The sequence below is a fragment of the Caloenas nicobarica genome, chromosome 5 (assembly GCF_036013445.1).
Source record: "Caloenas nicobarica isolate bCalNic1 chromosome 5, bCalNic1.hap1, whole genome shotgun sequence".
Classification (NCBI taxonomy): domain Eukaryota; kingdom Metazoa; phylum Chordata; class Aves; order Columbiformes; family Columbidae; genus Caloenas; species Caloenas nicobarica.
Window position 1 is genome coordinate 3,319,339 of NC_088249.1, and position 22,983 is coordinate 3,342,321.

Genomic DNA, 22,983 nt, shown 5'->3' on the forward strand with positions numbered 1-22,983 from the left:
CACTGGGATCTTTCTGGTGGATGCATCTTGCTGCTGGTGACTCAAAGCTCCCCAGAAAGTGAGAGTTGAGAGAAGGGAACGGAGCTGGTGAGGGGCTGGAGCACAAGGGTGATGGGAGCGGCTGAGGGAGCTGGGGGTTCAGCTGGAGAACAGGAGCTGAGGGGAGACCTTCTGATCTCTGACCTGCCTGAAAGGAGCTTGGAGCCAGGGGGGGTCGGGCTCTGCTCCCCAGGAACAAGCGCCAGGACCAGAGGAAACGGCCTCAAGTTGCGCCAGAGGAGGTTGAGGTTGGATCTGGGGAACAATTTCTTCCCCAAAGGGCTGTGGGGCATTGGAACAGGCTGCCCAGGGCAGTGCTGGAGTCACCATCCCTGGAGGGGTTTAAAAGACACAGAGATGAGCTTTTCAGGGACATGGGGCAGTGCCAGGGGTGGGTTAATGGTTTGACTTGATGATCTTGAGGGTCTCTTCCAACCAAAATGATTCTATGATTCTGTGACAGAACTCTCGCAGCACTGGGGACCCACCGAGCGGGATGTGCGAGCATCACCCTGGTGGGAGAAGGACCAGCTCCTGAAGTTTAGAGGATGAAAACACGGAACCATGTTGGGACCTGCTGCGCGGAGCACGGGCCCACATCCCAGGAGGGACCCTCCCCATCCATGCTCTGCCGGCGCAGCCTCACCGCTCGCCCTGCGCTCCCCAGGGAGCGATGGAAGGGGTTCCCCTACCGCGACCGGGTCCCGAACCCGCCACCCCGGATCCCCCGCTCCCCGCCGGGCTGACACCGGCCGGCTCACGACACGGGCGGTGACGTCACGGCGGCGTTGGCCAATGGCGGCGGCGCGGGCGGCATAAAGCGGGCGGCGGAGCGGCTGAGGCGGCAGCAGCGGCGGGCGAGGCGAAGGCGGGTGGTACCGCGACGGGCCGCGGGCTCCTCCACAGCGCGCTGCCCGCGGGGCGGCCGCCCCTGCCGGGGCCCATGGAGGCGGCGCGGAGCTGCAACGGCTACGCGCGGCAGGAGAAGCCGCCGCCCTCCGCGCCGGCGGGAGCCGCCGAGAAGCCGCGCGTCCCCCATGGCGGGGGCAGCGGGGACGGGTGGCGGGGAGAGCGGCCCCGCAGCGAGGAGGACAACGAGCTGAGCCTGCCCAGCCTGGCGGCCGCCTACACCACCATCCTGCGCTCGCTGGGCGAGGACCCCGAGCGGCAGGGGCTGCTGAAGACGCCCTGGAGAGCGGCCACCGCCATGCAGTTCTTCACCAAGGGCTACCAGGAGACCATCTCGGGTAGGGACCGGGGCGGGTGTCACCCCGGGGAGGGCTCCGGGCTGGGGCCTGGGGCTCTGACACCAGCCGTGGGGCTGGCTTTCCTGTTTTGTGCCTTAAAATGGGCTTTGCCACTGTGCCGTCCGTCTGGTGCCCCTGCCGAGTAAGCCGCCGGCAGCACGTGTTAGTACGGGAAGTCCTCTCTGTCCCCTCCCTTTCCTCGATTTATTTGTTTTAAACTCTACTCTGGTAAAGTTCACATTCTGTCGTAAACTTCCGCGCTCCTGGTTCGGGTGAACAGAACAAGTGCTTTGCTTTCCTGGTATAAACTTTCTCAAGCTCTGGCATAGGAACTTGTTGATTGCACCATCCGTCCCAGCTGGGCTGTGTTTGGAAGGGGCAGGAACACCCGCTTCTGTTAGCAGGTGGACGGGCTTGAATTTTCTTAGAAAAGGTCCCTTTCTGCTGGTTCTGTCGTCAGGTGAGGATGAAACATGAGATGGGGGAGATCCCAGCCCCATCTCAGGGTCCCGGCCGTGAATGCAGGTGTGGAGATGTACCCCAGCCCCACATCCCTGCCTCTTGGGTCTTGTCCTCTTGCTGGCTGTGGGTCCTCCCTGAGGGCAGGAGGAGAGGAACTCGGGTGGGATTTGTGGACCTCATCAACAGCAACTCCAAAGTTGTCTCATGGTTCCAGCGCAGGGTAAATCCTGTGTGAAAATTTAGGGTTTTTTTACATCACTTTGCATCTTCTTAGCCTGTTTAATAAGGGCTGTATGCAGTACAAAAGGGCTTGGGAAGCTGGGGATTTCCCCTGATTCCTCTTACAGTAAAAGGCAAGTTCCTGTTGTGCGTAGGGGATGCAGACGCTGTCAGCAAGGACCTTTGAATGCGAATCGGAAAGGAGCTGAGCGTGTTCCGCTCTCTGGAGCACAGCGCTGGGGTGTCGCAGCTGAATGAAAAGGCTGGACCGAGCGGACGTCTGGTGACAGGGAGCTTCCTGCGGACGCCTCCAAGCCCTTTTTGTAAGTGCACTGTGCTTCAGCATAAAGCTTGGCTTTCATCCTTAGTTTCTTTTTCACTTCTCAGCTGCCGTCTCTTGTGAGATCACAGGGCATGTAACTTCCTTCCAGCACTAATTTACTCATGGCTGGCTTATGTGCAGTAGTTGTGCCCTGGCTTTCCCCAGAAACAGTGTTTCTGCTTTGATCTTTGTTTTGCCTTTCTGCCCAAACCAGGTTTTCATGTTCACATCTGGAAATAGGCTCTGGGCTGCAGTGGCCATCCTCGTTCATCTCTTCCTTTAGTCCTGCTGCACAGTGTGAAATGAGATTTCTTAGGGTCTCACAGAATAATCCTTCATCTACTAGGAGTAACTTTCCTCATCTGAGTACTGCATGTCTCCCTACTGCTATAAAACACGGGAGGTCTCTCTGTCATCCTGCCAGTCTCCAGCAGAAGGATTTTTTTTTTTTGTGATAGTTTCTGAGCATGAATTTCTGTACTGAACCTGGATGAGGTTGCTACTCATCTTAAATCCTCTTGCTGCCACTTTTGTGTGCAGAGCTACATGTTTTCTTAAGTCTTTTTTTAAATAGTGTGTTTTTTTCTGCTCCAATGTGGATTCTCTGGGACCCAAATACTCTGTCCTAATCTCTCATGTACATTTCATTAAGCAGAGTAGTTCTGGATAGTCTCCTCCCCTGAACATCCATACTTGGGAGAGAGCTGTATTACATCCAAGAGTAGAAAGCGTCACTGCTAAGTGCTGTACTCTTGGACTGCTTTTTTTTTTTCTTTCCAGGAAATAAAATGAAGCTGCGATCTTAACATTCCTTCCTGTGTCAGGTAGGGAGTTCTTTTACTTCCCAGCTACTTGCCTCTTCTTGCACAATGCCCAACTCCCAGTCTTCACACTCCTACTCGCCGAACAGAAGGAAGAGCTGTAGCTGAAGGACAAGTCCACAGCAGCTAGAAAAGTGACCGGTGGATGAGTTGGCTGGGAGAGTTTATTTGGGAGTAACTTCCCCTTGGGAGGGTTTTAAATGTGTTGTGAAACCTTGGAGCCAACAACTACGAAGCCTTTGGGAGCAGGGCTTGCTGTGGGTCTGCAGCTCCTGTGGTTTGTCTCTGCTGCAGCATCCTCATGTGCTGGTCACTTGGTTATACTGGTACAACTGCCTGCCTAGCCAGGCTGTGAACTGGACCAGGAACTGGCTTGGAAGAGTTAAAAAACAAAACAAAAAAACCCCACCAAACCCCAACGAAAAGCAGCCCTGACCTCTTGTTTTCTCAGGTTTATTTTGCAGCTTGTTCAGCTCCTTGTGTGGAACTGTCTGGATAGGCGGAGGTTAAAGCGGTGATTTGTGGGATGTGTGGTGAGGAGTGTGTTCAGGTTTACCCCCCAGCAGGCAGAAGAAAACAGTCAGTTACAACAGCCGTAAGTACCATCTTTTCATAGTAGGTGGTGACTGTACAAACAGAGCTAGAAGCAAGGTGCATTGCAATAGGCACCTGCCTTCAGCTGGCCCCAGCTGAGCTTGCAGCCCTTGCCAGCATGTGGAAACGTTGCTGGACCGTGCAGTGAGGAAAGAGGGACGAAGACAAACCAAGATGGTGAATGTTAGTACAGCTACAGGCTTTAAAATCGACTTTCCGAGCTTTGCTTGAGCAGCTGCCTTGGGTGGGCAGGAGAAAACTCATTTCTGATGGCATTTTAATTTTCCATAGAGGAACACAAAAGTGATGTAATAGATATACTCACAAATGATGAAATATAGCGAAGGCTGGAGAGTATGAAGTTGCAAGTACACTGCAGGAGGTCCTCGGTGTTTGTGCTTGATTCAAGCCTCGCTTGTTGTGCGAACAGGGGGCTTACGTGGTTGCTCACAAAACTGAGCTACCTGACTGCTGCCCTGTGCTCTGAGGTTAGTGACTTTTGTCACTGAACACTTTTTGAGTGCAGTCAGGTTGCTGAAAGCTTTTGGGTATGGAGAGGGATGTTGGCCCTGCCTGCCCTGCAGCAGCTGCTCCTCTGGTGGCCTTGGAGGAGAAGACCAGGTGGTATGAGTGGGGAGTTTGGCTTCAGGAACCCTGGTGGCTTTGGTTTTAAGGAACACTTTTGGAAGCTGCTGAGCTGACGTGTGGTTTCAACAGAATCAGCAAATGGGTATTGGTTTTGAGTCTTGATAATTCACGCTTTAAGAACAAACTTTTTTTTTAATCTTGGTTACTGTGTCTGAGAACACTAATACATCAGGGCATGTTTGAACATGCTGGACATCTGATCTCCCTTCCTTGGTGTTGTCACTTTGCTTCCATGATGCCTGATTGTGTTTGTATTTTCACACTCCTCACAGCTTAAATTTGTAGTGTTGTATGGAAGATTTTATCTAAATGCTGGCTCTTGTCTCCATTTAGGTTTCGGTGGGTAGCAGCAAAGCTGATTCTGCTTTCCAGCTTCCACTATGTGTGTATTTCCTAGCTTGGTTTTGATAGTGCAGAGTGTTCCTGCTTTACCCCGTATTCATCTTTGCTATCTGTGTTCTGCAGCTGCTCAGTATTGTATTTGAGTCATTAGTAGAGTTTACTTGCTAAATGTCCAAATCTGGCTCCTTCTATTCTTTCTAGATTGTCAAAGAAAGAGGTTGAGGCCTTTAGTAAAGCCAGGATTAATAAGAGAAAAGACAATGTATTCAAATGCATTGATCTCACTTCTGTAGTACCAGTCAACAAGATTTCACTGAAGGAGCAAGAATACCTCCAGCTATTTCAAATAAGATCTGTAGCAGTTTACACTAGAGCATTGTGTAGACTAACAGCCACTACACCAGAAACCACTTCATGTGTTGGGAAGGATGACAGAGCAGGTGGGATTCCAGCAGTTTTAATTTTCAATTTAATGCAGCGCTTCTGCACAAGCATCCAAGAACATGGTTTCTTTTCCAGAGTCAGGTCTATCACCTTCATATTTCTGGGTGCAAATCGTATTGCAAAATAGTAACCTGTTCTCTTGGTTAACAAAGGCAAACTGGGCTGTTAATAGCTGGTTGCCTCTAACTTTCTTATGGTTGGTTCAGGTGATTGCCTGCCAACCAAAGGTTAAACCTTGAGAGATCTCTCCCTCCTTTAGTAAAGGTTTAATGTCACACTGATGCTGGCTGTGAGACTATATAAATGCTACAAAGCACAGGTGTGTGCAAACAAGTGAATACATGGAAATAAAAGATTGCAGATGGTATGAACTTGTAATTAAAGCTGAGGACTTCAGAATCAATCTTGCTAAGCAGAGTTAACTGGTAAGTTACAGGAAAGGTGAGTGTGGATGGTAGTTTCAAAAGCAAAATCATAAAGGGGTTGGTTCCAATTGTGTAATCCTGTAGGAAACATCAGGCACAGGGCTGAACAGGCTGCCTGTGTCTGCAGCACAAAATTTAACTTGTTTTCATCATCTGTAAGCACTCTAAGCAAAATGGCATGTTCATTAAACAGTATAGGTGCTGGTAATGGTGATAATTGTTACACAAATAAAAGCTGGAAGACTCTTCTGGTAGGTGTGTTAGCTTTCAAGCATGTTGGCAGGTTCAGCTGTCCTTTCAGTGAGTTTTAACAGGGAAATAAAGATCAGAAATATTGGGAGAGGATAACTTTGTTCTGAACCTCTGTGGTTTGAAAGGCTGCTTTCATGCTCTATGTGCCTGTTGAACTATATATATGTTGCTTTTGCCCTCTCAATAGTTTGTGTGCTTTTCCTATGGTGAAGGGTAAAAAAAAAAAAAGAAAAAGCAACCTTAATACTCTTTCCTTCATCTTCTTGTCTGTGTGGATTTGCTATTTTGACAGAAGACAACAGTGGTGTAAGCTCGAATTTTTCCAAGCCCGCTCGGTTTGCTGCAGATGAGGGGTGTTAGGCATCGCTACGTAAAAATAGACAGGCAGTGCCTTAAACAAACAAGGCTGTTTGATCAGCAGCGCTGCCCTTTGCTAAGAGCTGGTGAGTTGCTTCATTCTTTCCTGGAAACGAGGTACTGCTAGTTCTATTGCTTCTCATAGAATCATTTTGGTTGGAAGAGACCCTCAAGGTGATCGAGTCCAACCATTAACTCAACCCTGGCACTACCCCATGTCCCTGAGAACCTCATCTCCATCTGTTCAACCCCTCCAGGGATGGTGACTCCACCACTGCCCTGGGCAGCCTGTTCCAATGCCTGACAGCCCTTTCTGGGCAGAATTTTTTTCTTATCCAATCTAAACCTCCCCAGTGCAACTTGAGGCCGTTTCCTCTTGTCCTGTCACTTTTTACTTGTGAGAAGAGACCAACAACCCCCTCCATGCTCCAACCTCCTTTCAGGTAGTTGTAGAGAATGCCATGGTCTAACCTATTAATAACTTAAACATGAGCACTATTGTGGTGTGGATGTGACTAGTTTCTTGTGTAATAAACCAGAGGGTGGGAGAGATGGGATTGTTCACAGTAAGGTTCTTGGGGTTTTATCCTTAACCTCTACCCGCACATGAATAAAACCTGTGATGCTGAAACAAGTACTCAACACAGTGTAACTTCTGCTGGGAACCAGGACTGCAGGGCTTTCCAGGATGATCTCCCCTGCTCATTAATGCTTAAGGAACACAAAGCTTGTCTGGGGTTTTGTTGGGATTTATTGAGTCCTCTTGGATCTTAACTAGTAAAGGCTTCTGATCTGTGTCGTTTTTCCAAAGTGTTGTTTTGTCTTCTCTGATATTACCTTTGTTTCACTTTCAGAAAGAAGTGTGGATGGAGGGGGGACTTTCAGCACTTTCTGTGACATGAGACATTGAAAAGGTTATTGAAATCCCAATACAGTTCAATGAGCATCTCTGGAACTCTGCTTTCCCTCATATTAATAAACGTCCTGGCAGAGGACAACTTCTAGTACCTAATCTTAGCTTTGTATGAGAGTCTGCAATAACTGATCCTTATGAATAGACTTCAGTCTCTCACTGCAACATGGCAAGTGTATTATAGGAAAATAAATATCTACAAATGATGGCCAGAATTAGTTGAATGGCAATGATGCTTTTCCTCCATCTTTGCTTCTATGAAATGTGCCTTAAACTACACATCTGGTTCACCACCCTTCTGGTGAATGAGGAATTAAATTTCAGAAGCAAAGCTTCCCGTCTGAAGTTGAATATCTGTTTCTAGTCCCTTGGTGTAGCAGTGATGAAATCTGTGAAATATTAGTCATAAGCTTGTAAATTCTTTTGTGTCTGAGGCCTCTCTTGGTTCCTGTTAGGAAGATATGTTATGGCAAGGAAACTGCATAGTGCCCATTTAATTTTCTCTGCAGCTTTTGAACTCTGGGGCTTGTTTAAATAATAATGTGGCACCTTGGACTGTCTTTCTAGAGCTCTTCAAGATGTCTTGAAGCAACTGGCAGCCCAGACCACTCCCTTTCATAGCAACCTGGAGTCATTAACTTTCTGCAGCAGTGCAAACTCTTTATATGAATGAGCGTTTTTGTAGCCTGATACTCTTATCTGCATGCATAATAAATTCCTGGTACCTTTTTAATACTGAAAGGCTGCAATAATTTTCTTGTTTCTTCCCTGGAATATATTCTGTAACTACAGTTATCCTGTAGTGTCATCACATGAATAAAGTCAAGCTTTGATTTTTACATTTTACTGCTTACCCAGCAGCAACTGAAAGGGGCGCTTTTTTTTTTGTAGCAATTTCCTTCCAGATTTTATTCTGACCCTGTAGTCGGTTTCCCTTCCACATGGGCAGCTGTTTGACAGAGCAGGAGCCATGAACTATTACATCTGTTGTTGGATGAATCATAGAATACAAGGTTGGAAAACGAACTTCTTCCTGAGAAGGACCCTCAAAAGGTATCTGCCAATATACCTCAGCTGATTTTTACCTTAGTGAATGCTTAGTCTCTGGCTCATGGCACTGCTGTTCTGGAGTATCCTCCAAACCACAACCTGCTCCCAGTTTGTGCAAGGTTCCCCGCCACTGGTTTTGGTGTAACTCAGTCTGTGTTCCCAGGAGAGCAGAAGGTGCTTGACCTCAGCATGCACTTCAGTTTGATGGCAATTGGCATGGTGTCACTTGCCCCACTGTCCTCATAGGACCTCTGATCCACTGGACTCAACCCAACCCTCTGATGGCCTCAGCTGGTGACTCATGGGTCACCATGGAGGGTGTGGGGGCTGTTGGTGAGGACAGTCTGGAGCTGTGTGCTGGGTATCAGGAGAACTGTGTGCCTTATGTCTCTGCTGGGATGGATGAGCTCAAGGAACACTATCGGGGAGTCTCTGAGGCTGCCTTCATCCTCTTGGCACTGAACGATCCTCAGTCTGACTCCTCTGAAGTGGAGCAACTTAACATCACGAGTAAGTGCTTTATCTCCTGGTGAGAACAACCTACATCACTTCAGTCGCCTGTCTCCCAGGCACAGTAAAAATGGGACATCTGATGGGCTGTGAAACTGCTGCAGCGCTGCCACCCTTCATTCCCTGCACCTACTGAGCCAGCTGCTGGGTGGGCTCTGGCTTCCTTGGTTGCCAGAGGTGCTTTTGCTTTCCTGTGTCACATTAAAGCCATGCAAATAGTTTCTATAGCAACAGGTCTCTTTTGCTTAGCTCTGACGCAAGATCCTGAAAGGTCTTTCTCATTCTGTCTTCATCCAGTTCTGATTTTTTTTTTCTTTTATCAAGTCTTTTTTGAACATAGAGCAGAAAATTCTGCTCTGTTTCGGGAGTTAACTTCTGCCAGAGGCAGCTGTTCAGTTTTAACAGTCCACTGAAGCTTCTACAACAGGACTTGAACTCTGGGCTGAAGGAAAAATCAGCTGGAATAATCTAAAGAGTGCCCCAACTGTACATAGAATGTTCTTGTTCCCATCTTCCCAACCATGTATTTTAATTCGGATCTTAGCTTTTCACTAACATGATGTGTCTAGGCTTAAGGACTTAACCAGTAAATTCCCTTAGCTTTTTCTGGGGTGATGGAGAATGAAAATGGTGTTATTTGCAGTCTCTTTTAGCTTGTAGACAGAGCTTGGTGGCAGCACCTGAGCACAGCTGTGGTGAATAGAAGAGTGAGGGGAGGTGGGACTGAGACCAAGGGATGATGTGTGAACATGCCCGTCTCCTTGTGAGCAGAGGGGGCACTAGTCCTGTCCTACTGATGGGGAGGATTATGTAGGTAGTACTTGGAGGGAGTAAAAGTGTTGATGCATTTGGGAGGAAAAATGTCCTTCTTGTATTGAGAAGTAGCCAGTTGAGGAGGAGCCCACCTGAGCTGTAGGTGCCTTGCTTTCTCAGGAAGCCAAGCCAGAAATGTTTACTTCTAGCCCTTCTTCCCTCTAAAAGCTGTGCTGACTTCTGCAATTTTGCTTTGAAGATTCTAGTGCCGCAGGAGAAAGGGATGGAAAAGATGCACTTGTGTTAGAAGGACAGGTGAGTATCATCATTTAGAGCTGAGAGGTACAGCCAGTATAACACACACATTGCTCGGCGTGAACTGGGACAGGCCTGGAGAGGGACAATGTGACTTTTAGATCTTGCCAGGAGTGGCAAGAGTAAATGTTTTGGGGTCTCCAGATTAGGAAACTGAAGTCATAGGATAGTTTGGGTTGGAAGAGACCTTCAAAGCTCATCTGGTCCAACCCCCTGCCATGAGCAGGGACATTTTCACCCAGATCAGGTTAGGCAGTGTGCTCTAGTAGGTAGAATGAAAGAACAGGAGAAGAGGCACAAGTTTGTCCCCATCTTTGTTCTGACCTGGTTAATCTGAGGCCCCGTTTCCCTTTCTGTCCTTTCAGCTCCGTTAGGTTCTCCAGAACATGTGCTGCAGGCTGAGCTTGTCAGGGACCCTTTTGATGCTGTTGCAAACTGAATGATTAGAGAGAGAAAGAAAAAATAAAAAAAGGGGGGGGGGGCAGACAAAGTGAGGTAAAATGGTATTGCTTCTCCGCACAAAGCGTTTGAGTCTCTGCCAAACAAGTCTCTCCTGTGTAATTACTGAAAGCAAGTGCTGCGGTGGGACACAGCACAGCATCTTGTTGCCGCTAATCTTCCCTAACTCTCTGCTGTCACCACAAAGCTGGGATTTCAGAGGGAGGCATAGGGATGGACAGGCTTCAAACCGTGCTTATTTTCAGGAGAACAGACTTGCGAAGAGTGAGCAGGAGGGACTGGAGCAGGATGGGGTGACTGAGGCTCTCAAGACCGGACGCTTCCTCAGGTAGTGGTCTTTGGTCTCACATTTTGTTTTATCTTTGCCTCCCTGTATCATCTGGCAGTTGCGAAGGGGCTATTGGAGGGGCTGACACTAAGGTGGTTTCTCCCTTTATGGGCTCTGGCCCTTCTCAAGGAGTAACTGGTGCTGAATTAAATCAGTGCACCTTGCTGCAGGCACAGCTGCAGATTTTATGCAGCTGAGCAGGTATCATCTGTGACCTGGCTGCAGCTTGCTGTTTAATATTAAAGAAATCCAAGGTGCAATAATGGCAAGACCTGTATCAATGAGAAGTATCCCACAGCTCTGTGATTGTATTCTTGATACACAGATCTGTTTGCTTACACACCTCTGAAACTCCCTTGCCTGTGAGGGGGCATTTCCCAAACTGTGTAACTCTGGGCTGTAGCTTAAGAGGGGATTTGCCAGACAGATGGATGATGTTTGTGTTCCTGTTTGCTTGTTTTAGCCACAGGAAGGATGCATTTTGTTCCTGAATTTACCTGTCTGGTATGTCACAAGTCACTTAACCTCTTTTTACCCCCAGCTTTAAAATATCTGTCTCTATGATACAGTGTGGCTCTTCAGAATTCTGGTAATAGTTACGTTCCTAAGATACAGTTTGTAAGGATCTATTAAGATATATATTTTACACATAGTGTGTATGTACATATATATGGGGCTTCATGGCTGAAGTAGCTTCTATTGTAGCTTTGGCCTTACACTGTGTTACACATTATCACAGAATAGTTTGGGTTGGAAGGGACCTTCCCAGCTCCCCCAGTGCCCCCCCTGCCATGAGCAGGGACATCTGCACCAGCTCAGGTTGCTCAGAGCCCCGTCCAGCCTGGCCTGGGATGTCTCCAGGGATGGTTCAGCCACCACCTCTCTGGCCAACCTGGGCCAGGCTCTCACCACTCTCAGGGGCAACAATTTCTTCCTCATGTCTGGCCTGAAATTACAATGACTTTTAATGAGAAAGTGGCTGTTTTCGATTGTTCTGAACAGTCTGCTGTGCAAGTGTGCTGACGTAAATCCATATCTAACATCGGGCTCCGATGCGCTCCTGGCAGGGCTGGTACGAGCCAAGCTGGTGCTCTAATAACAATAGCAGTCACTCTGGAGATGCTTTGAGGATCTGTTTGGGTTTTGTTTTAATAATGCTGGGCATAGTAGCAGGTTTTGTGAAGCCACTGTTTGCCTTTCTGCTGTAGAAATGGCACATCTGCTGCGGGAAGGAGCAAATAACCCAGACGGCTGCTCTGTCTCCCCTTCCCTCTCCTCTGAGCCTGCTCTGTTGTGGATTCTGGCTATTCCTGGCTGAATTCATAATTATACAACTGCATGGTTGCTCCCCAGGTAATCAAAATCCTCTCCAGCAGTGTTTGGTGTAAACTAGACTCTGAAATTTGAAAAGCCAAATCATTTGCCTTTAGAGATGTTTCCTGGCCCCTTTTGTGCCCCTACTCCTGCTCCCTGACCCGATCAGAAACCTTCTGGGCTTCAGCCTCGCCGTCTTGCAGGTTGCCAGCCCTTCTCGGGAGAGAACGTGCGTCGCAGGCAGAACATCTCGCGCCCAGTTTCCAGGGTTACCTGTGTAGCAAGCAGGAAATTAAAATGCTCCGTGATGATGATACGTTATTGACAACAGATGGTGGCCATCAGGCGTATGTGCGTGTCAGGGGGAGGCAGAAAGGCAAGTAGAGCAGACACAACCATTAGATCTGCGTAATCGCTGCTGCAGGAGCTGAGCTCCGCTGTGGGTGAAGCAGGGCAGGCCCTGAGCACCCACCTGCTCCTTCTGGCCATGGGCTATGGGACTCTGGTGGAAGTAACTCCAAGTAGTCGCTGGAGCTTCAAGATAACTTGTTTGTAGTGTTCCTTGTTCTGATTTTCAGCCCTTCTGTACGGCTAGTTCTCTCTGCTGTATAGCTTTTATCTCTTGTGTTTCAAAAAGCTCAGTCTCTTAACTTGATGTTCTACTTTTCCCCTCTCAGAGCACGGTCCAGCTGCCTGCGATCTTTGTGGGGACTGTAGTGATCTGCTGCAGCCTGTGTCAGAGTTGCCTGGGGACTGCTGTAGCCAGAAATTCAGCTGAGGATCTCCTGAGCTCTGAGACTAGCAACGTGTCATGCTGTACATTCCTTTTCGTACCGAGCCGTCTCTTCTTCCTTCTGTCTTTATGGGTTTCTCCACCTTAACTCTGTTAGCTCTGAGGTGCAGAATTAACCTGGAGTACACATACACTCCCTGCTTTCGGTTCAGGACAGCAAATCTCTCCCCAGTCTGTAGATACAGAGCTGTCTCTTTGGCTTCTGTGTATGTTTAACAGCTGCTGGCTGCTGTGCTTCAGGGTGAAAAGAAAGAGCAGCTTGTTTGGGGGCAAAGCCTCCTTGAAGGTAGTGATGCTGGTGTTGAAGCGTTTGGAGAAACTGCTGTGACAGTTGAGCTTTTCTCAAACCCCAGGCTCAGCTTTGTAGTGTGTGGGAGCACTTTGAGATGTGCTCGCCTCCTCAGCACTGATGGTATCGCCTGGAGTCTTAATTGCTCCAAAGGTGCCAGTAATTCTGCGAAGACTGGACTTGTTCTAACCTGGGCTCAAGCTATTATTTAAATAACACACTATAAACTTACCCAGCTAGTACTGTGGCAGTCGTGTAGTTGTAAGCAATCCAATGTGCTTTTGGTGTTACTCTTTACTTGCCTCCCATATCTTGACCCTAAAATCTGTAATTCTGGGAGAGCTATGCTCTTGCTACAAGCTTTCTCATATACTGGCTGGGAGAACCTTCCATGCATGTGCATTTATTGCTTTGTCTTATTTCTTTAATACAAATGTTTAATTTCAGATGTTCTGAATGATGCCATCTTTGATGAAGATCACGATGAAATGGTAATTGTGAAGGACATAGACATGTTCTCATTGTGTGAGCATCACCTCGTTCCATTTGTTGGAAAGGTAACTCTTCCTCACGGAGCAAATGTGGGAATACATGATAAAAGACCTAAAGTACATGTAAAAGACTTTGTCGCTGTAACTACAAAGCTTTTAAAGCTGTAAGTATTCATTGCTTACGGCTATGATTCTAGAAGTCAGTGTTCAGAATACAAATAAGGAAGACCTCCTTAATGTGAGTTTTATTTGGATTTAAGCTCCTAAAATATAATGCGCAACCTTTTCTAGTCAAAGTAATCTAATGGTCTCTGACATTTCATATCAAAGCTCTTCTTCGTGAAGCAGCAGCAAGCCTGGAGGGCAGACATCTTGATATTAAACCGACTCACCCTGCACGCTGGCTCTGTCACGGATTGAGCTTCTGGCTCGGAGCTATCTGAGTGCGCATCTGTCTTGGGACCCCGCTGTGAATGGAGCCAACTTCTGGTTTGCAACCCTGTCTTAAACAAGCAAGCCCAGTCAGGGCCTGGGTGGCCAAAATGGACTAGCGGGAGGCTTCTTATGTTGGGGCTCTCATGGAAGGGGCTGGTGTTTCAGAAGGTGTTGAAATTATGATGCCAGCAACTTCAATAAGAAAATAATTCGAGTTAAGCACTGTAAACATGATAAGGAGTTCAGAGTGGGTAGTCCCTTCTGCACATCTCAGCCCGTTCGCTCCCATATCAGCACAGAAGGATGGAGCTTATTCTGATGCGTCAGTTTTATCATGAAGCTATAGAGTAGCAAGTGCTTTTGTTTTCCTTAAAATTCAGTCAGTACCACATATGTTCCAAGTAAACTGTCCCTCAAAAATAAAATACCCAAACAGAAACCAGATGTTTGCTTAGTTGAGTCAACTCAATTTCATCTGTTTTCTTTTCTTACTGTTAGTATTTTATACTGGAGAACAAGGTAAATTCTTTATCTGTGCAAGCTTTCTATTTCACCTGTTTTTGGTTAAACAAACTGTGTATGTTCTTTGTTACTCCTGTGGCAATATATGTATTCTTTTTACATCTAGCTGTTTAGCTGTGTGGTTTGGAGAAATCTCCTTGCAAACACCAAATCGATCCTGCTTGTATAATGGTCTGCTAAATAACTTGGTATGCCTCCAAATATTCTCACACCAACCATTCTCCTGTTGGGTACATCAAACAGGCTGCAAATACTGGCCAGTAGGTCTTGTATTCGCAGTTCTATCTTAAATGAAGTTAAGAAATTCACAAAAATACTCTGTGTGGTACAGGATTCAATGCTGTTTTCTAAGTTGTCTCTTTATCTGAAATATTTCGTGTCTTTTCAGGTGTCAGTGGGTTGATTACCCAACAGAAGTGATAGGAATGAGCAAGTTAGCCAGGTAATTAGGTGCACTGTGGTGCCTCTAACTGCAGGTACAGCAATACAGGGTTCTGAGATGATGGGGCCTCTAGGCAAAGCACAAAGACAGAATCCTGCCCTGACACTCCCCTGCTGTATCTTGGCTGATTTTTCAAGTCTCTGGTACAGTGGCACAAATGCTGGTTTATCTGTTGTAACTGTAAACCCACTGGAATTCAGCAGCCTAGGCTGCTGCCAAATGGCTTTTCCCCTACCTTTGTATCTGAGCACTTCTTGAGAACTTTTTCCAATTTAGTGCAACCATGTGTTCAATATGAATGTTCAGCAATTCCATGTTCAAGAAGGATAGAACTTTACTTAATCATACAGTGATCTGTGGTACTCCTAATAGCAGGAAAAAAAAAATCAGTAAGTGCAGCCTGATTTTGGTGGCTAAGTACTTCTTGCCATCTGACCTTTTCCTGGAAGTAAATCACAGTCACTTTCCCTCCTGCTCCCTAAATCCGTTTTGGGTCTTGAACAAAAAGCGCATTTATTTTAGATGAACAGTGCTGTGCTGAGTAATAGACAAATGTAATGGTAATGTGTAGCATTCCTGAGACTTGGAACATAAGCCTTGGCTCTTGAAGAATTGTGTGTTTTCTCCCCTTCAGAAAACTTACCTCTTCTTCACCAGGACACTGAGCTCACCAGGCACTTACAGTCTCCATTAGCTCCACATTTTTTCAGGCTTGCCTCATGGCATGTTCCTCCCACATGCTAAGACCTCTGGACTGTTCCAGAGTTAGTCCTGGGGCAAACGCGCATCTCATCCTCGATGCATGAGTTTCACGTGCATTTGGAAGCGTGGTTTTGATTCTATTAATGGTTTGTTCTCCTCTGCCTAGGTACATATTGGCTACCTTCCTAACAAGCAAGTACTTGGCCTCAGCAAGCTTGCTAGGTAAGTGTTAATGTAATGAAAGTGATGCTAATTTGTGAAAAGGATTCCACGCTGTGCTAACTGTGCTAATCTTTCTAATCTGGCCCCCCTCTAAAGCTCAGCCCACTTTGTGTCCTGGATTTGGATTTAGACCAACCCTCAGCATTACGTTTCTGTGGAGAGGGCAGATAAGTCTTAGAGCTCTGTGTTAATTCACATCAGTAGTAGAGCTGTGATGCTTTTGTACGTTCATCCAAAGCATTGGTGTCTGCAGGGAGCACAGAAGGAAGAAAACAGAGAATTTGGTCACATTCTGAGGCAGCCACCCAAACTAGCGGGGATCTCTAACTATTTACTACTCGTGTATATTGACTGATAAGAACAAAAATCCCGAACTGTAAATGAACACATTCTCTGGATAGAAACTGAATGTAAAGCCTGCATCTGTTAGCTGACTCTTCAGATAAATCTGGCATTTCTTTCTTTCACTCCAGACCTGCTGAGAGAGCCGTGGGTTGGATTTCATGGATTAGATTCAGCTTAAGAAACAAAGCAATTATGATACACTCGAGAAATACATTCGTTATGTAAAATAGCTTTTTCCTCAGCAAGTGCCCTTGGATCAGTTGTTGCACTGACTTTTCTTATAAAGTGACACTTTCTAGTTCTGGTGAGGAGAAGGATGGTCGATCCCTTCAATAAGGTGATTACTGGGGACTGGAGTGGAAAGGTCTCTTTTGAGAAACGGATTGGAAAAATTGACCGTAGTTCAGAAAGACCATGTAGGTTTTGCTTGTGCGTTCCCTGATACATCTGTTAATCTTGCTGTTCCAGTAATGCTGATGAGAATTAGCCTTGTAAATCTGCGTGCCTGCTGGAGTTTCTTAGCGGGTAAGAAATGTGTAGGATATGGTACTAAAATGCTTTAAAGTCAGTTCTGTGCTCTGCTCACACAACAGTGAGTTTGCTTTGGAAGTGGAAGGGCCCTTGGAGGTCACGTCTTTATTAATGTAGCTGTGTATTACAGGTATCCCTGTCTTTCTAACAGTGCTTGTAGGAATGGACTTTGCTCTGATTAAAAGGCTGAAAGAAGGCAGTTCAACATTTAAATTTTTTTGTACGTGTTTTCTGTGGCTGTTCCTCAGTGCCGAGATTGTAGGATGAGGTTCTGAACTGATGTCTGTGTGGCACTTCAGGGCTTGTGTGTTGGCTGGCACTTGTGCGGCTGGATCTTTTTTAAATTGTGAGGCTTTGTTTTTTATTTTCTTTGAGTTAGATTTCCAAAGGCAAACATCCTTCCTGAAGAGACCTGTCTTCAGCAGTTGGTTTCACTTCTGCAGGGCTTGGATGCACGATGAAGGAGCACATTTGAAATATGCATCGGTTGATTTGTGCTTGTTCTGGTCTGTAGTTACCTCTGAATAGCAGAGGTAAAAAGGAGCTCAAAACAGTCTTTGATTTTTTTTAATGTAAGTGGCAACGTGGTGCTAGAAGTGTACAATTTTCCTGCTATTTGTTCTCAGAGATAGGACAAGGGGTAATGGGTTCAAGCTGGAACACAAGAGGTTCCACTTAAATTTGAGAAAAAACTTCTTCTCAGTGAGGGTAACAGAACACTGGACCAGGCTGCCCAGGGAGGTTGTGGAGTCTCCTTCTCTGCAGACATTCCAACCCACCTGGACACCTTCCTGTGTAACCTCATCTGGGTGTTCCTGCCCTGGCAGGGGGATTGCACTGGATGAGCTTTTGAGGTCCCTTCCAATCCCTGGCATTCTGTGATTCTGTGATTCCTGCGCTGTGCTCGAAAGGTTAAATCTTGCCTCTTTTTCAAGTTAAACTCCCATGTACTGCAATAATGAAAAGATTAGGTTCTTGTAGAACAAAATGTTCTCAGTCCTCGTTTGTGAGCTCTCGCCATGAAGAGATGGGTGGGCCAAATCGTGCTTCCCTTTCGTGCCCTGTATAACGCAACCAGTGTTCAAACAAAGATTTATGAGGCTGTTGGTGCTGTGGGCCTAATCTTTTGTAATAGGATTAGTCTAATGCGGTGAGTTTCTGTAGTTATGGATGACCTGTATGCAGTAAACAAATATCTTTCTTTGGATTTTAAGTTCAGGCTTGAAAAAAAATAACTGCTTTTACATAAATGTGCTTATAGGACTTATGTGTAACACCAGTGTAAAAATATCTGAGTGTCAGCTTGTTCCCTATCCATAGATTTAATCTAAACATTATGTTGCTTTGTTTAGAGTAGCTATAACACAACCACCTCATTTCTAGAGGGGAGATTCTGCATATAATTCTCTCTCCAAAACAGCAGGCAAGTCTCATTGTCAGAAGTGTTTCTTGCAACTGATGCCTCGGGCTGCCAGCTGGTGTCTGGTTTTTGTCCTAGTCCCACCAGATGAGTATCGAAGCTTTCTATAGCAACTTCTTTAGGTGGCCACTTGATGTGTAATTGAGCATTTGAGGTTGGCACGAATAACCCATTGAGTTAGAGTTACAACTTCCAGGTTGTTAAGAATTTCTTAAATGTGGGGGTTATAGTACTACAGTTGTAAATGATGGTAGTAGCACTTTCTTTGTCCCACAAATGGCTTAAATTTGAAGTCGTGTCTGACACAGGCACTGATCCCTGCACCGAAATGTGTGATATATGGGTGGAGAGGATCTGTTTTAAATAAAAACAAGGCTGTCTTATTGTTCTTAGTTAAATCTGTGGCTAAATGCAAGAATCCAAAACATGTCTTGTTTGACTTCAGTAGCCCTCTGGGAATCCCAATATCTGAATTGTCCTCAAACCAGCGTTTGGGTTAGATTGAAGCAAAAGGAGGTGATCTGACCTCAGTTCGAGGATTAGCTTTTGGGCGGCCTTTGGACTTGGGTTCCCTTGCAACTGTGTGATGCAGGTGGGTGGTGGGACAAGTGATTCAAAAGTAACAGCCAACAGGAGAAGCTTGAAGGTGAAGTGACAGATTTGCCCCAAAATAAGGGGGAACCTGTCCCCAAAGACAGCAATGTGCCAAGGGAAGTCCATGAGCAACGCCAGCATGATGTTGCATGGATATCCAGGAAGGACACAGATCGGTGCAGCTGCCTTGTTTTACAGTGTCAAGTTAATTGTGATGATCAGATAACAGCCGGGTAGGAATAAGTTTAACATTTTTTTCCTTTCTCCTTCAGGATTGTGGAAATATACAGTAGAAGATTACAAGGTAAACAGCTGAATTTTTTATTTTTGTGTGCACTCCTTTGCCGGCCAGTTCAGGGTACTGGTGGTTGTAAGTGGACTATAGCTGTGCAAATTTTAGTGTGAAGAAAAACACTGTGTTCTGGAACAGATGTTTGTCATCTGTCATCTTAGCCCCTGTGTTTCCAGTGAGGGGTAAAATGTGCCTGTGAAAATAGATGTAGGCAGCAACTGATTCAGAGGATGAATGTGGTACAAGACAGAGCTGCCAGGAATAACTAAACTAGTTGGGTGCTGCTGGAGATAAACCCTCCTGCAGATAATCTGAGAGGTGCCTTCAAGAATTCTTGTCTGAAGAGATGGAGCGAGAGCTGCTGTGGTATGGGCTGCTGGTCTGAGAGTGGAGGAATCTGCAGGATCCGAAGCCTTGGGTTGGGCTCAGCGTGTTCTCCTTGTCCCACTGTTAAATTTGACACATTCTTGGTGGCAAAAGTCTTAGTGACCATTGGGTGTCAGGGTGGTGAACAAGAGGGTGCTCGAGCTGCAGGGCACAAAGCTTTGTGGGGCAATAGACTCTTAATTTGCTCATTTTTTTTTATCTTCCTTGCCTTAAAAAGAGAAATTGTGTATAGAGAATGAATAGTGCAGCAGTAAAGCCAATGAATAAATACATAAATACAGAAAGAAAATAGAGGAGCAAGAAAAACCTACCTGCATAATAGGAAAGGCAAGAGCTGTTGTAACAAATAAAGCTTATGCAATTCCTGCAAACATGTAACGCAAAATGACTCTCAATATAAAAAAAGCAAATAAAAGATCCATTCCAGGACACAAAACATAGATTGGGTGCTAATAAAATTTATTTAGGAAGAGCAGTGTGTGTGTGGTGGTGAGGATGCGACGTTTCTGTCAGTTGTATCTGGCGTGCAGGTAGCAGCGATACATGGGTGCTGGTCAGAGTTAACGTTGCTGCTGCTCCTTCCTTTTTTTCCCAACTCCTCCTTGTTCTTTCAGTCCAGGAGCGCCTTACCAAACAAATCGCAATAGCCATCACAGAAGCCTTACAGCCCGCCGGAGTTGGAGTGGTTATCGAAGCGACGTAAGTTATTTCAAGTTGTTCCGCCGTGGCGCGCGGGCTGCGTGTGATTCCAGCTGGTTTGACTCCCCTCTCATTTCTTCTAGGCACATGTGCATGGTAATGCGTGGGGTACAGAAAATGAACAGTAAAACAGTAACCAGCACGATGCTGGGGGTATTCCGGGAAGATCCAAAGACTCGTGAAGAATTCTTGACGCTCATCAGGAGCTGAAACTGTTATTCTCTAAGTGCACTCTGGAGATTGTTCTGTCCAGTGTCACTGTCTGTTCTTACTTGTTTCATACACTTTTAAACTAAATCGTTGTGAGTTGTTGTCATAGTCTTTGTGCAGTTCAAGACTTCTGATGGCAAATGAAAAATGTGATGATGAGGTGGGCTCCCCCTGGATTTCCAGTGATGCTGACATCACAGAATTACAGACTACAAACGGGGTTTTGGAAATGTTTTTTCCATCTACAATGCAGAATATACTGCTGTTAGGAGAAAAGCAGGGCTTGGGAGTGAAACGGATATTTATGAAATAATTATGTTTATTAGAATAAATACAGAGCAGCACAGGAATCAGTTAAAAGATTGTGGGTCCTTGTAGGACCGCTTAAGCTGCAAACACTGTACCTCTGCTGAAAATGATGGCCCTGAAATATTTTATTACAAGTCCTGCGGTGGCTGTTTCATTATCTGGATATGTATGTTATACCTCTTTGAGATGTTACCTCTGGTGGTGTTTTATATATTTGCTAGTATTAACCCTCCTTTCTTTGGTGTGTTTGTTTTTTGTTTGTTTGAGAAGTTAAAAAAAACCCCATTTTTCCTAACTTCTTAACATGTAGGGAATTAACTTCTAAATTATTTGAGACACAGTCTTATCTCAATATAAAGAGTTTCATGCACTTTCTTCTCTGTGCATCAGAATGTCTGACTACTTTAACTGTCAGTCTCATACTATTTTTAAGCAAACTTTTAACAGAAGGGAGGAAAAAAGCCCCGAGTCTGTCTGCAAAGTGCTGAGATATCCAAAGAGGTTTTTAATGTTATTTATATGTTGAGCTTTCCTTCTCGTTTTCCATGGGTTGGACTGAGGAGCTAGAATGAGTCTGATAATCTGAAAATGAAGATTTCTCTTCAAGCATTTCAAGATTTGCATCTCATAAATGCTGGACCAAAGGTGAGCGCTGAAATCCTGACCACGGCACACTGTACCTCTCTGGTCATTTTGGGGCAAAGTAACCTGAAATGACAACAGCTTATTTCATAAGAGCAATTGAGAAAAGCCAATTTCCAGGGCCATCAAAATGAATTAAATGCTGGGGTTTTTTTCTGTGTATGTGGCAACCTCTGTATGTGGCAGTGTGGGTACAAAAAGTTTCAGTCTGCTGGACTTGGCTGGACTTCTTATACTTTGTTACAATTTTAATGAGTGTTTTGTAACTCTTAATTGGGAAAACATGAGGTGCAAATGAAAACCACCCTTCTCAAGCTAAGCACAGGAGGCAAAATTTAAAAATAAGATGCCAGCCAGTGTGTTGGACAGTTGAGGTTCCCATAGTTGTATGTGCTTTGTTGATGATGAATCCAGGATGTTCTGCACATTAACCAAAAAGGCAGCTCCTGGTCTGGCAAGGTCCATCGTACCAACATTCCTGTCTCTTGCCTCAACCCGTGCTGGAAATGAAATTAAAATCGCGTCTGGTCAAATTTCCATTGGGCCTAAAGAACTTTAAAGAACAACAACCTCGTGTGTTTAATTACACTTTTACCTTGGTGACCTTCACACCATTATTGGAACAATCTTGTTATATAATCCTCTGTCCTGGATCCCTTAGAGGTGGGTGCTATAAAAGTGTTTACTGGTGTAAACAACGTCTGTGGTGCACATTTATAAAATGCACTAACTCTATGGCACTTATTTTCCTTCAATGATTGAGAGCAGATTTTGCCATTTCTCAGTTCTGTACATGTATCCAGCTGAAAAGCCTTAAATCTTTCTTGCCTGAAGTTCAGAGTAAAAATCTTTTCTCTTTTTAGCTCAAAATCCATAAGGAGAATTAGAGGACCAAGGGGACACACACTGGTACATTTGTTTCGCTTTCCTCGCTTGAAGTTTGGAAATTAAGTCTCTATATAACACTGTCTTGCTCCTGAGGTAACAGAAAGTTGCGTTTTAACCACTTATCTCTATTCAGGATAAAGTTCACGTTGCACCACCACACTTTTTTTTTTATTTCCATGTGACCTGTAGTCCTTAAAACATACCTCTCTATACTCGTGGCCTTGGATTTTGTTCACATTTTTGTTGTAAGACTTGGTGTGGTTGGTTTTTTTTGAACATTAGTATTGTTCAAATACACAAGCTTTACACTCAGTGTGTGTATATGTATAGTACGTACACCCTGCTGTTGTACCATGTAAAAGTCCGTTGTCTCTAAACCATTAAAGCGCAGTTTTATCCTTTGGAGTGGTAGCGTCCTTGGTGACTTGGAGGCGATGGTGTTGCACAAGGAGGTGGCACATGCTCTGTCCCCTTGGGTGGGGGCTCTTTGTGCACTAACAGGTTCTCCAAGGCCGTGATGAGGTTTTGGGGACAGAAGTTGCTTTTGTTCCCTGATGTGCCCCCATTTGCTGACTGGGCAGCAAAAAACCCCTTGAGAGTTGGTGTCACCTTCTTCTTAGTGGTCCTTTGTGCCAGAAGAATTGCCAGCAAATATTAATCCATCAGGGCAGGGAAGGTGGGAAGTGGTGGCTGCTTTGCAGCAGCTTTTGCATGCATTAAGGCTCATGTGGGCTTATGGTCCTCTTGAGCACTTCCAAAGCCATTCTGGATGCCTCATCACACTTTACTGAGGAAACAAATGGCTCCTGGCCAAATGTTTAAATTACCTGAACGAAACTATCCGAACAGCAGATGGGATGCAGGTGTGACCAGAGACCTTGAAGCTGAAGTCTCAGTTGGGTCACCCCATCGTGTACCATGCACAGCAATGAGCTCAGCCTGGGCATGGTTCCCTT

General features: G+C 45.6%; 1 protein-coding gene across 1 annotated transcript; it reads left to right on the plus strand.

The window, feature by feature from the left end:
• Positions 1-982: 982 nt before the first annotated feature.
• GCH1 (GTP cyclohydrolase 1) lies at positions 983-22,430 on the plus strand. Its single transcript, XM_065635975.1, has 6 exons — positions 983-1,286; positions 13,344-13,453; positions 15,655-15,710; positions 18,873-18,904; positions 19,894-19,978; positions 20,062-22,430. The coding sequence occupies exons 1-6, from the start codon at positions 983-985 to the stop codon at positions 20,186-20,188; spliced, it is 714 nt and encodes a 237-aa protein (XP_065492047.1). The 3' UTR covers positions 20,189-22,430.
• Positions 22,431-22,983: the final 553 nt, after the last annotated feature.